Genomic DNA, 14,857 nt, shown 5'->3' with positions numbered 1-14,857 from the left:
ACAGTTGGAGCTCAAACTTCCAGGTCTGGTAGGCTGGCTTGCTTAACTGTAAAGCCAGCTTTGAGTCAGAGTTTCTCCCTTGAGTCCTCTCCATTCTGTAGGGCAGTGTAGACCATTTAGTTTATAGTCTAGCTCCACAAAACCCAGTTTTAATTTTTGAGTATTCCCAAAAGAACTGTCTTTAGAGAATAAAGAAAGAAAGAAAGAAAGGAAGAAATAGCCAACGCCAAAATTTATATGCAGGAGGAATGGGATTTCCTCTCTGTCTTTTTCCTCCTATCCCAAAGGAAGTAGTTTTGTGGTTTCAAGTATTTTTTTCTTTTCTGCAATGGAAACACCAAGGATTCCTGTGAACTGAGATGTGGAGAGGGAAAAGAAAAATATTAGGTGGTAGTAGTCAATTAAAAAATTATTTTGACAAAAATAACACACTTCCTTTCCATGTTGATATTGTTCTTAGTAGAAAAAAGAGACAGTCATTTTGAGATTAAAAAAAATAATAATAAATTTCATTCTAAAATGTGCTGAAATCAAATATTTCAAGTTAACCAAAAATACTTCTTTCCTTAATTTTTTTTTTTTTTTTTTTTTTTTTAACCAAGAGCGTATTAGAACAGGGTGAATTTGCTTGAAAATTCTTCAGTTATGATGAATTCTCAGTTTTCATAGGATATCAAATTATTGGAAGCTTTCCAATTAGCTGTACAAGAAAATATACTTCAGATGGAAGTACATGTCAGTTTTCTTAAGAAAAATGAAATTAAAGTTCCTCAATTCAAGTCAATTTAAAGGCTTTATTTAAAGTTATTTTAAAGGCATTATTTAAGTGATTAAGCATTGTAAAAAATACTTATTTCAGTAGTTCTTATGCTGATGGTTTCTTCTTCCAGCAAGCAGCAATGTAGATTGTAAACTGCCTAGTGGAGAAGCAGGAATCATCTGGGACAGTATATGTTTTGCTTTCCTGCTGTTGCAAAGAAGAGTCTTCATGAGTTACTACTTCCTTCACGTGGTTGCAGATATAAAAGCTTCTCAGATCCTAGCATCAAGGTAACATAAAGTTTAAAAAAAAAATAAATTAAACAGATTATTACTACTCCCATTACTACCGTACTTGTTTGTTTATGATATGTATTACCAATAGAGTCCTGTTAGATAACATTAATTTAAACAATCCATGCTAAATTAATAATTGCAAATCCAACTCTGACACAGCACACACAAGAAAACAAATTAACGGAGAATCCGATAGAAATTAAACCTACCAAACACCATTTGCTGCTCCCATAGCCTTCATTAAAAGCTGGGAAAGTTGATGTGTGTTGCAGCAGTCTCTCAGCATCAGTATGTATGAGAGCAAATGCCTTGGAAAAGCCTTGGAAAAAAAAAATAAATTCTTTGAGATTAGAGTATGACACAACGTACTTTGAAAACTGCATCTCCAAAAAATGTCACATCAGGAAAAATACAGAAAAATTATGACATCTGGTTCATGAAGACTCCAAGTGTCAATCACTGAACTCCAACCTGGTGTAGCAAGAATTGTTACTCTGAGCCTGTTAGACTTATCTGCAAGCATCCACTCACAGCTATCACAAGAACAACCATTCTTTGTTTGTTTGTTTAATAAAAAGGCAGGTCTGGAATGAAATTACTACTGATTTCAGTAAGGTTTCTAAGGAATTACTTTGTTTACAATTGGATTAAAAGTATTATAGCAATAATACTTTTTTTGGCACTACCACCCCCCCCCCCCCCCAAAAAAAAATATATATATATATAAATATGCACATCAATTTCCGTCCATGTTTGAGGGCAAATTTGACTTGCATGCCCTTAAAAGCTGTTTTTTTTTATCTTCCTCTTATTCCCTCTCGAGGGATTCATTTAAATAGAAACATGTTGAAATACCCATACTGACCAAAATTCATTGCTGTGAACAGAGCTACCTAAAGATCTATGCCTTAGTCCTATATTGCCTCTCTCAGATTTTTGCTTTGGGATGAATTTCAGTGCTAATGCCAAAGACTATGGGATACTGCCATTTTGTAGCTTTTTGTGTGTGTGTGTTGTGTGTGATGTCGAGTTGGACTCAATGATCCTTGTGGGTTCCTTCCAACTCGGATATTCTATGATTCTATGATTTTATGTTCTCAGTGAATATAACACAAAGCGAAGTCATGCGTATCAAAATGCCTCCTAAATTGGAAAGTTTCTTCCAGATAGAAAGAGCAGACTAATTTAAATGACAGTGCACTGGGTTGAAAGAAACATGTTTGGTTTCTACTTTGAATTTTGTGTCTTTTGGTGTCGCACTGAACATACCCAGCTTTCAGTTCTCCAGAAGCAAAAGTGGAGACATATTGGCCTATGTCAGAAGCTTTGTAATAAATGTATTAATGACCAGGAAGTACTGAGACATTACAGAAAGGAGAGTCATATAAACACAGAGATGTTATTAATTTTTTTAGCTGACTGCATGCCTTGCTAAAATCCAAGCTTAGAATTTATTTGGACTATGGAGAAGGTCATATTTGGATTCAGACAGTATAGTTTGAGCCTGTCATCCAGTTGAAGTTAATATTGGAAATACAAAGTCCTTACCCTAATATGATTAAATTGTGATTCAAACAATAGTGACAAGGCTCTGGTTTCAGTTTTCAACAGTCTATAAGAATTCAGGGGTGATCGAGCTGCTAAGGAGAACATGTCATCCCTTGTGGTACTTTACCATACTTTTGGACAAAAATGATTGCCAGTGTTGATTGTATTCCTCTGAGGGAAAAAAAAATGTTATTGTGGTTATCTTGCATATTACATGGAAAGACCAAAAATCTCACAGAAAAGGTGGTGAAAAATTATGTAGGACTAGACTTCTGATGATCTTATTGAATCCTCCCTCCCCATCCCCCCACCCCCCCCCAAAAAAAAAAAAAAAAAAAGTAATAATAAAAAGAAGATGGATTTGAATCTATTCTATTTCTCTGAGTGAGTCTTTGAGACTCTTCGAGAGCTCCTGAGTGAATAGTGAAGAATGGTTTAGACACACAGTCTGTATATACAAATTATTGAGTCAACTGCATATTTCTAATGAAATGGAGTTATAAGTCATTCTTTTGGCACACCAGAAACCTGCTGAAGGATTTGTGCCATCAAATTGAAAGCAAGGTAATGTTCAGAGGGTAAAAGTGAAGCTGAAATGGTCCTGGATAAAGGCAAAAGTCTTGAGGTGGACTTTGCTCAAAGACTGAGGCAAAGGGGCAAGATGATTACAATGCTGAAATAAGTATAAAGACCAAATCCTGGAATTGTGCAAGAAGTTCTAACTCAGTCTTGAATCCATCCATGTTCGACATTCTTCAGACTGGAAACTTAAATCTCTCATCAGTGGCTAGAGGAACTTTTACGCTGAGTAGGGATCACAGTGTTTGACCCAGCTCTTGAAATAATTAACTCTAAGCAGATCAGTATTCTGTATTCATTGATTAGTTCTTTCCAGCCTTGGATTGACTTTGTTTGATTAAACACTATAGAGAGGGAACAGAGTTCTCTGATTAGCTGGCATACAGGAAAATTTGGAAACACATACATGTTGCTCTCCTTCTTTCCTTTCTTCCACCTCTGTTTCTGCTGCAGGGGTGCTGAGCTTTTCCAGGCTACAATTGTCAAGGCTGTAAAGGCAAGAATTGAAGAGGAAAAAAAATCAATGGATCAACTGAAAAGACAGTATGTATTTATATATACACACGCATACACATTTTGTATACATTTTTCATGGATTCTTGGCATTTATCTAGCACTTTATTTTATAGAAACGATTAGGTTTTTGATATATGTTTTTGCAACTACAGAAATGGTGCTCTATGCACTTGGAGGTCTTAGGTATTTCAGTATCACACAGTTTTAGAGTCATCTTTTCTAGAAAGACACGTACTGCATAATCTAAACATTCATTTAAAAGCAGAATCACATTTCTAGGACCAAAGGTTGCAAGGTTGACATAAAAAAAATCAGTCTGAAATGTATTGATGCATCTACTCCTCAGTGAGCCTGAAATTATAATGGAAACAGATGTTTTATATAAAGAGAGAAGATATGAACATCACTGCTCATTCTGAAGGCTCTTCTAAACCTTAGAAATCTAATGATGACAAGTTAACAAGATCAGCATTTAAGTGTTCCACACTTGAGTATCATAGCAATGTTATATATAGTCTTCTCATATAGTCTTCTCTTTACGAGATGGTTTATGATATTACATGCTATATTTTTTATTTTCTGGTAGAGGTCCAGTTCACTTTGTGGTTTTGGTTATCCTATTTTGTGCGGCATGAATGCATGCAATGTGAAGAAACGTGAAAAACAAGTAATCTTTCTTTCTTTCCTTCTTTTTCCTTCTTTTTCTTTCCTCTTTTTCTTTCTTTCCTCTTTCTTTTTCTTCCTCCCTCCCTCCCTCCCTCCCTCCCTCCCTTCCTTCCTCCCTCACTCCCTCCCTCCCTTCCTCCCTCCCTCCCTCCCTCCCTCCCTTCCTTCCTTCCTTCCTTCCTTCCTTCCTTCCTTCCTTCCTTCCTTCCTTCCTTCCTTCCTTCCTTCCTTCCTTCCCAACTCCTTCTTTCTCTCTCTCCCTCTCATCTCTCTCTCTCTCTCTCTCTCTCTCTCGTGTCTTTGTCTTTTTCTCTCTTTCTCTTTCTTTCACTTCTAGTCAAGTAGTTGTGTTGAAATCACTTATAACTGTTGTGTTTGTGTTTTGTGTGTTGTTTTTTTTTTTTACTGTTGCCTGTCAAAATGTGAAAAACTTAAAAGGCTTAAAAGGCTAGATCATGCTAACTGTTTACAGGGTTGCAAGAAGGAGAAATGAAGGTTTTCCTGCATCTGAAATGAAAATTAAACCAGTTAAAGTGAATCAGTTGAAGATACAGCACAAGTAGTGCAGGATTGAGTGGCCAGTTTCATGTTCATGACCGGTCCAGACAGCCTCTTCAGAGCCATTTAACTCTTTATTTTTAAAGGCAAGATTACTGACAGTATGGAATGGATATTTTCTGTAGAAATGTTAGTGTGTGGATGGATGTGTTTAAGAGCTGTTTTTCAGAGGGGGTCAAAAGGGGTGAAGAACAGAATATAATACGTTTCTTCCTTTTGCTAGAATGGATCGCATCAAGGCCAGGCAGCAAAAATACAAAAAGGGTAAAGAGAGGATGATAAGCATGACACAGGAGTCTTCAGAGGGGCCTGAGATTCGGAAAGTTTCTGAAGAAGATGATGAAGGTAATGTTAGCTATTGTTGTGCCATAATTGCAGTTGAGTGCTAAGGACCTGATAGATCTGATAGTTGGCCAATTGAGAAATTGTTCTTCAAAACTGCCATCAAGGAACAAGGTTGTTTGCTCAGTAACATTTTGGAGCTTGATTCAACGAAAAAAAAAAAAAATCACCTGGGATTTTGTACTGCAAGAAGATTTAGAGAAAACAGTTTGCCTTGAGATTACTTTTGGCTAACTTCAAATTGTTGGCAAAGAGCCAAGTAGCAGCAGAGGTTTGTTTTGAACAAACATATTGTTTATAAACCACAGTGTAACAAATAGGTAGAAATCACATATTTCCAGCAAGGGTTTTTGGATGCTGTGAGGCCTTTTTCAGTTACTGAAATATTTGTATGTTTTTTAATGTTGTTTAAAATGTGGGAACAGATAAATGATACCTATTTAATGCCACATTTCCGGTACTGACTTAGGATCAACATTTATTGGATATAAAATTATGGAGCTTGAAATGTAGGGGGATTTGAGAGGAGGGAAAATATTTTCTTCTTGATATTACAGAGAAGTGTGACTGTATGTTTTTGTTTTTTTTTTTTAAAAAAAAAAAAAAGAACTTTGAGCTGTTTTAGAGTAGAACACTTCTAACTGTTGCATAAACTAGAGTATTTGTGCTGGGTGGTCATGCTTCTAAATGTTTTTTATATTGATTATATTCAGTAGATCTAACATCTGATATGCTCATGAAATTTAGCTCTGTTGAGAGAAATGAAAAATGATTAATCAGTGTAAGAAACATGTTTCTCATTTTGTAAAATTAATGTTTGGACGTATTTTATTTTAGGAGAAGCAGACAAAGAGAAAGCCAAGGGCAAAAAAAAGCAGTGGTGGCGGCCTTGGGTTGATCATGCTTCCAGTAGGTTTTCTCAATCATCTTACAAATATGTGGATTTAACCCTTATATCCTTGACCAGAATGAAGGCATTCCCATGACCTGTTTGTTTTATGCCTGATTTTATGATTGTGACTTGATAGAAGTCTTGTTTATTTTATCAAGTGATTTCTACTACTATCTTCAAATAATGAACTTAACCATATTTTGAATTTCTTTTTGTTGGAAGCACAGCTTATGATACTTTGGACATTTTTAGAAAGATATCAAACCAGATAAAAAACATGTTCCAAAAAGAATCTGTTTTGACTTCAAAAGTCTCAACTTTCCTCTACTGCAAAGCACAATATATTTAAACATGTGAAGGTAAAAGTTTGCCAATGCATTCTAAGATTAGTCATAATTTCTTTTTCATATACACACATCGTATATCTTTTTTATGGTTCATCAGTCAGTCTACTGACAGCTATAGAAATGTGAGTACCAAAGTAAAGCAGCTAGATTGTTCCCAGGACTAGGCTGCACAGTGTACAGATGAATATCACATTTTAACGTGCTGTTGATGCCAGTTGTTGTGTTATTTCTCTATTTTCTCTTTATCTAAGAGTAAAAATATGTTCAGCCTTGTTCACAAGAAATTAATAGTGAGTGATCCTCATATCATTGTTGCTTAATGACATTCTAATTTATTTCTATCCCAGTCCAGCCAGTCCACGTATACAACAGTTCTTCCCTGCATTAAGGATTGGGTGAAACAGAATAAAACTGAGTAGACTGCAGATTCAAATCTAATGTCCTTCTATTGGATCTTTATGGAAAACAGACATATTTAACAATTTAATAACTTAATTCTGAAGATTTTAAAAATATTCAAGTTTATAGCACTGACCAGAGTTAAATATGAATATCTACATTGTGCCTGGTCATTTAGTTTAACAAGAGGTATTCCCAGTAATAATTTTGCACATCTACATTCTCCTTCATTTATGTATGTGTATTTGTTTATGACTCCAACATATATATTTGCCAATAGTGTTTTAACAAAATGTCGAATGCTTATTTCTATCAAGTCACAAGTAAACTGTGTCTCTATTTTTATTTTTCTAAAGGGCACACTGCCACTTTAGAGAGACCTATCCCTTTTCAAAAGTCTTGTGAAAACAAACTTATTGTCCTGTAGTTTCATTGAGAACAATAATGACAAAACAGATCAAAACTAATTTGTGAGTTTTTACTATCTAATTTCAAGCTACGGTGATTTTGAAGGAATGGGATATGGTCTCCTGTTTATTCACCAATGGTTTTGTAGTGAGAAGAACTGCTCAAAGAGAGACATTGACTTTGGCTTTTACTTATTTCACCCTCATTATTTGATGTTCTCAGGTGGCAACTTAAGTTTTGGTATTTAAACAGTGAGCATTCTTGAAATTATCTACTGCAATAATGCAAAACCTTGTGGGAAACATCATAGACCCTGATCCTACATACAGTGATTGCCTGCCATGTGGCTTACTTTCCCCAGTCAGTGAAACTTGGTACTTACAGTAGGTGTTCGCAGGCTTACAAACTGGAGATAGGGTGATATTCCCCATGTATCATTCCCCATCTATCATTTTGAAACATTGAGCGATAACCCTGCAGCATGTGGCTGTTCTCAGTAAATGGGGTTGTGGCTGTGGCTGTATATATACTGTTAAAGTTGTTGAAGCTGAAAATTTTATCCCAGTTCTGATGTTTAATTTAGATTGTCATTGTTACTTATATCACTTGTTTTTATTTATTCTACAGAAAGATACCTCATTTTATATCCATAGGGATTAAAACTCAGTTAAGAATTTGTGTCTAAGTAGAAAAGGTGAAAATGTCTGTGAGGGTTTCCTTATTGATACTCATTGTCTCCCTTTCAGGGAGGTATTGTTCCTTTGTGCTTGCAGATTAGATATGGAGCCCCACAAAGATCAGCAGGAGTTAGGGCCACATGCTTAGAGATCCCCAGCTTCTCCTGGATCACAGAGTTGTGTCTTATACAGTGGGAAAGATGGAGTTTGCAGCTGTCATGGGGAGCTCTTTCCATCTGGGTACAAGCAGGTTATGCTGGCTTCTCCTGCAAGACTGCCTTTCTGTCTCCTCCCTGTCATCCCACATGGAAAGCCTGCAAGTCCCTTTTCTCAGTGAAGAAAGTCTCATTTTGCATTAGGAAGGGTGGGGGAGAGGAGAGTGTGGCTGAGTCCAGTCTAGCCATGAATTATTTAACTAGTAACATTTGGTCTATTTAATAATCCCTGTAGGTGACTAACACACTTCTTACTCCGTTTTGATGTGTGCAAGAATGCATTATTGCTATTCAATCATACCTCCCTCTTTAGTTGTAAAAGGGATGTAATTGCTACATTATGGTGTCCCCTTAGATATATTTTAACTTAAAAATTTTGGAGAGAGATCATTTTTGAGTTGTTTTCTGCCAGCTCAGGCCTTCCAAATCTGACCAGGTGCTGTTCTGAGACTGTAAGGAGCTGCACCATGGTGTAGGTTTCCTCTAGATGCCAGACTTTATCCTGCTGATCTTTTGTGTGGACAATTTCCTTTGCTGCTTATGAGGCACTTTTTTATGAAACAGAACTGCAGACTACTGGCTCTTAAAATACATTTATCTCTTCAGTGCATTTTAAATGGGCTTTCTCAGAAGGCCCTCTACCAAACAATTAATTTGCTTGACCCAATAAATTTCCAGACTTTCTTTTAACCTCTGTTCAATGACTAGAACTGCTGAAGTGGACTTTGTCCCTCTGCAGGACTTTCATTGATGTTACGAAGTCATAATTAGGCACATGATTTTCTCTGTGGGGGAATTTTAGATGCTGAAGTTATGACCTAATGGAGTTCTGACAAACTTCACAGTGTGCATACACTGAGGTTTCTACTCTAGTTATGTGTGACCACCTATGTACAGAGGATCTGTGTAAAATTCAAGGTATGATTGAATAGAATTAAAGCTATTGTTAGTTTTCCAGAAATATATAATGAGGGTTAAATACACCTTTCTATATAAATATGTGTATCCAGATTGGGTAACATTTCATCTAAGTAACTCTTCTTTTAAAAATTTCAGCTTAAATGCAGAAATTATTTACCAGTCTTCACTGCTGAATGTAATGCTGTGATTTTGATTTTTCTCTTGCTCATTATCTTATTTTTTCTTTCTTTTGTTTCCCTTGTTTATTCACATAGGCCTTTTACCATCCGAGAAATAAAAACTTTGCTTCTGTTCAAGGATATAAGGCCTAGCTTATTCACTGTGCATCTTTATTGTATCAAGGTTTCAGATTGTTTCTGAATCCATGGGCAAAAAATTGAAACTCATTTCTGATCACATTAATAGAATCCAAGTGATTTGTTTTAAACAAACCAAGGTTTTCCATTACCTCATCAAAACTTAAAAGTTTGAAGAAAGCATTAACTTATACCATCTCATCCCATAGTTTGAAGGATGCCTGGGCATTTTAAAGAGCAGTTCTGTATTTTTTGTCCAGTGGTACTGTTTGTGTAAATTCTTTTATTTACCTATTGGGCTCTTTTAACTCCCTCAGATACCCATTACTTCTCAATTCATTTAAACTAAATTGCCTTTTTTTTTTTTTTTCTAAAAATGTTAACCTAGTAACCTGATGTACTTGAAGCTTTTTCATTACATTTTCTTCTCATGGTGGTGTTTCCTTCATTCTTGTACAGTTCTCATTCATGCCCAAAAGTATCACAGACTAACATCAGATAAGTTGCCTGAGACCTATTCATCTCTCTGTTTTCACCTCTCCTGATTATGAACATATAAATTACTGTCTGATTGTTTAGAGATATTCAGGCAGTTCAGAATAGTACTTTTCAAAAAAAAATAAGAAAAAAATTTTGTTTCACATAGTCGTCAGAAGTGGAAATTATTATTTGTTTGAGACGGATAGTGAAGAAGAAGAGGAAGAGGAGAAAAAAGAAGAGGAAGAGCCTCGAAAAAAGTCTGCATTTCAGGTACTTTATAGTAATTTGCTTGGTAGTTGACAGCTGAAAAAATACAGGCTTCTCTAAACACAGGCTTTATATGTTAAAGCAGCTAGTACATCTAAAGTACTTCTGAAAAGTATTGGAAATGAAATTTCTTGCCAATTTAAAATGCAATTTTGCCTGTTTTACGCATTGCCAAATTTCTACAAGAACTATACTGAAATCATATCTTCATTCACTTACGCCTGAGGAAAACAAAAATCAAAAACAAAGCTTCAGAATCTGAGCTTTACTTTACTTCATTGCAATATAGACGAGTGAGGAAGCTGTCTTGCCTCTGGCACTCTTGTAGAATGCTTCCGTGGTATTCTGTAGATGTTATCATACTGGGAAGAAATTATCCCAAGAATAAGCAACTTTTCATGGAAAAGAATCCATACTTTAAAAAAGCATTTTTATTTATTTATTTTTTTTACATCACCATCACTTTATCTCCTTTCTTTTAAAGGATTATGTTAATTAATATATTAATTAATATAATGTGTTGTTAATTAACATATTAATTAATAATTAATATGTTCATATTGTAATGTTAGGTAGTACCAGGTATGGGTACTGGTTTAAATTAAGGACTTGGATGAACAAGTTAGTGAAACACTAATGCATGTAGGATAGCTTTAATCTTTATAAAATTTAAGTTTTAGTTGTTGAAGAATTTTCAGAAATACTGCAGAATGTTTTTAGGTCCTCAGCTCTAAAATCTTAAGCAAACAGGTAAATTTTTGCAGATGACTCTTCCCAACCATGAAAGCTCACATCACTCCATAACCAATGCAACTGAAAGCCCAGCTCAAGCAAGAGTAAATAACTGCCTCCATGCTGCTCATATTCCTTATGTCAGTAGCTTTCAAGCAAAGCTTCCCAGGCCATATTACTGAATTGTAAGAATAATTGTTTTTGTTTAATTAATTAATTTGATGTGCCTTTATTTTATATACTGAAATTATATTAACATTTAACTAAATTTACTAAAATGCCTGAGTGGTTATAATGTGGAAAGATTTTTTCCTGACATAAAAAAAAAAGACAAAACCAAATCTGGATGAAGTATGATGTAAAGTTTATTTTCTACCATTTACACTTTTTTTTGTATATATGGCATTAACTCACCTTGATCCATAGTAGTAGCTTGTAAATTTCTAGATCATCTTTCTTTTCATGCAGCTGTAGAAATGTTTGCATTCTTGTTCCTGCTGTTTTTAAGAAAAAATGTTGACAACATTTTGTTAAGATGTGTTGATGCCAAGCACTGAGATTTTGAAGTGTTTTAAATTGAGGTCTGACGTTAATACAATTCTTTCTTTTAATATGGTTGGTTATGCATTTGCTTTTTGTTACTGTTGTTCTGCTGCTGTTTTTGTTGTTGTCTTATTTTTTAAAACACAGTACAGAAACCATTAATCTGAGATTGGAAGATCTGGTGTTTATTTCAGAACTCCAGCTAGATATTCTGTATAAGTGACCAGTTCTTCAATATGTGCTACATGAAGATGTTAGGTAGCTTCATGTAGGAGAAGAATTGCCTGGAACAGAAAACTACATTTGTTTATGAAAAGGTTGTTCATCATTAGGTCATCATGCTTCATATGCCTTCCATCACATGTGCATGTGGTCTTAATAAAAATACTAGAAAAGTTAACTTGTTTTGTGGCAGAACCTGCTAAAGAATTTTTTTATTATTTTTTTTTTTAGTGTAAATTGTCTGCAAAAGTCACCTCAAGGGTTAACTTAAAGATTTTGTTTGTTAGATAATGCAGGCACTTAAAAATGATCTCACTGAAATTTTATTGTGGACGTCACACATGATCTTTTTTCCACATTGGAACCAATGAATGTAAACTCTCAATAATCTAGATATAATCATGCAGTAGGTACTTTCTGTTAACATTTTCTTGTTTTCTACTAATTGCTCTTGCTTTGTCCTTCTTTATAGAGAGCTATCGGAAAATTTGCTTCAGCCATTTTAGCCTTGCCAAAGTCTATCATTAAACTACCCAAAACTATTCTTCAATATTTAATCAAAGTAGCAAAGGTACTTAACATTTTGTGACTGCTCAGTATGTGACCCATCCCATAGACCCTGGTGTAACATATACTTCTGTCCTTGTCTGCATTTTTCCTCTTATATGAATAATATGAAAAATAACAACAGCCAAAGCTTCATTCCTAGTAAATGCGATATATTTCTTACTTTTGGAGTGGTCAAGCCACAAGAAGAGCACTCTGTCTTACCTTAAGTGCAACCCTGGAGAGAAAATGCAGACACAAATTCTTGATTTCTTCTGTTACTGCTGTACAAGATGGTCACATCGACTTGCATGCATCTTATGGGCAATGTGGTAATTGATCTCAGAAAGCTGGTTAATTATTTTTAGAAGACACATTCTGCTGCAACACACCCACCCATCTTTTTCTTTTTTTTTTAATCTCACTATTTTTCTTGTCTTCACCGTCTTAATATTTGTACATCTTCAACATTTTCTCATCCTCCTTGGATACGTGTAGCATTTCCTACCTACAACCTACTTTCCTACAAAAATCAGAAGTAATATACATGTATGTACCCAGTCAGCTCTTAAAATATCCACTGCTTAACATAAGTAGTTTAATACATTTATCAATGTATTTTCTTCATTCTAATCCACTGCCTTCTTCCAAGTATGCCTTTTATCTCTGAATTCTTTATTCACACTATGGCTGTGGCTAGCATACAGCTTCTAAGCAAATTTTTTAGTAGTAGATATTGGCAGTTTCTAACTTCCAGTCAGTAATATGTTACTGTTTCACTTAAGTGTCACCATTCCTTCAAATTGCCTTCACTGGCAAGTGCCTATTACAAAGGAAAGAGAAAACATCACCTCTGATCCTACATAGTTTTTCACGTGTTGCTTGTTTTGGACATTGTACATATAAAAATAAATGTACAGACCTTGAAAGATTTGAAGAGAACATTGTGATCAGCAGTATAAAAATAATTTCCTCTCCATTACTGTATACATGAACAAAACAGAACAAAGTTTTTTTTCCTTTTTAAATTCAGTAGAACTCATATTGACATTTTTTTAATTGCTTTTAATGTCCCAAAACAATTTGTGTATGCAAATTTTAAAAATATAAATAAACCAAATAGTAATTTACTGTTGCGTCCTGCAAGGGGCAGCTCCAGCTTCACTGAGATATGCATGTGTTTCTGTCATTACGTGCATGTTTGTCTTGTGAATTAATAGAGCGAGTTTATCACTGTGCTTTATTTTCAGACTTATGCATGTATCTCTGGGTTTCCCTGTGTCTGTTACCAGTCTGTGTTGGTTAGAAATAGAAGAAAAAAGTGTAGTGCCAATCAAAGATGATTTTCGTTTTTGAATAAAAACCACAAAAGGAACAACTTTTTTTTTTTTTTTACTGAAATAGCTGTGGAGAAGGGTTAGTCTGTGTTATTCACGTTTTGTTTCAAATGGAAAAAAAAAAAAAGATATGAAAGTGTTACTTCTTTTTTCTCTAACCTTACCTCACAGCTTGAGCAGAACTATTCAATAAGTTACATCTTGGTAACTTCTTTTATTTATTTTTTTTTATTATTTTTTTTTCACTGTTATAGCATTTATAAATATTTTGTGCCAATTTCATGCTCAACGTAGTCATGTAGGTCAACAGACTGTTGATCTGAGTGAGTACTGTGAGCAGGATTTGGCCTCATTAAATCCCCTTGATACATGCATCAATGTCCCTGTTTTACAACTGGAAAAATAGTGGCAGAAGGGTTCATAAGTGACTTACCTGAAGTACCACAGAGAGCCATTGTAAAAATTAGGACGAAACTTGAGGAATTCCTGAGTGCTGGTTTTGGGACGGTGCACAAATAGTAAAGCTACCTGTGCTCCACTGTGAAAAGAAAAAAATCATCTAGAGTATAAAAAATGTACAAACACTAATACCTTTACTAAACACTCCCACAGTTTTGATGCTTTAGTTAGTTGATTGCAAAACTTTCTCTTAAAATTTCTGTTACTCTTCATCTTGCCTATACAAGATGTACACATATATAATTGAATGGAAAGACTCAGGTGAAGTAGCCCATATATACAACAGGGTATTAATTCCCAAAGTTCAGATCATGAATTTTTGTGGGTTCTAATGAAACTTGGTTCACCCACAAGTGTTTTTGCATTTGGTTTTAAGCTAGCAAAAATAGCACATGAAAACTCATAAGATCCGCAGGGGAGGTGTTTGATTTGGGATTCAAAATATTTACTTATCCCTGCCGATCTGAATGTGTTTACTCAAACTATATAGGCCTACTTATGGCTTATTCTGTGGCTTACTCTCAAAACATGAAGAACCTTGAAATAAATGAGTTTGTTCCTTCCAGTTTGTTTATCAGGCCTGGATCACTGATCCTAAAACTGCATTACGACAGAGGCGCAAAGAGAAGAAAAGTTTTCAGAAAGAGGAGAAGCGAAGACGAAAAGGATCTGGGGATGGTATGTATGCTTCTGTATTTTGAAAAATTAACATGACAAGGCTGGTCAAGCTGTGTCCTCTCATTCTACACAATATGCATTAGGTGAGATAAAGCAGAAGAGGAGATGCATGTGATTTCCATGGAGTTGCAAGACACATGCCCAGAACTTTTGCCAAGTAGGAAGACTCAACA

At 35.0% G+C, this 14,857-nt stretch overlaps 1 protein-coding gene across 10 annotated transcripts in view; it reads left to right on the top strand.

Annotated features, from left to right (window-relative positions):
- PIEZO2 (piezo type mechanosensitive ion channel component 2) overlaps positions 1 to 14,857 on the top strand; it is a 310,777-nt gene that overhangs the window by 256,353 nt on the left and 39,567 nt on the right. For 9 of the 10 annotated variants that reach the window (XM_068671651.1, XM_068671648.1, XM_068671650.1 and 6 more), the window contains 6 exons: positions 891 to 1,050; positions 3,637 to 3,726; positions 5,147 to 5,268; positions 6,103 to 6,174; positions 10,067 to 10,170; positions 14,573 to 14,684. In XM_068671651.1, the coding sequence (XP_068527752.1) occupies positions 891 to 1,050; positions 3,637 to 3,726; positions 5,147 to 5,268; positions 6,103 to 6,174; positions 10,067 to 10,170; positions 14,573 to 14,684 (660 nt within the window). Of the gene's footprint in view, positions 1 to 890; positions 1,051 to 3,636; positions 3,727 to 5,146; positions 5,269 to 6,102; positions 6,175 to 10,066; positions 10,171 to 12,136; positions 12,236 to 14,572; positions 14,685 to 14,857 lie in introns of all 10 variants that reach the window. The other variant, XM_068671657.1, reaches the window with a different exon arrangement.

The sequence above is a fragment of the Anas acuta genome, chromosome 2 (genome assembly GCF_963932015.1).
Source record: "Anas acuta chromosome 2, bAnaAcu1.1, whole genome shotgun sequence".
Classification (NCBI taxonomy): Eukaryota; Metazoa; Chordata; class Aves; order Anseriformes; family Anatidae; genus Anas; species Anas acuta.
This window is presented reverse-complemented; position numbering and strand designations above follow the sequence as displayed.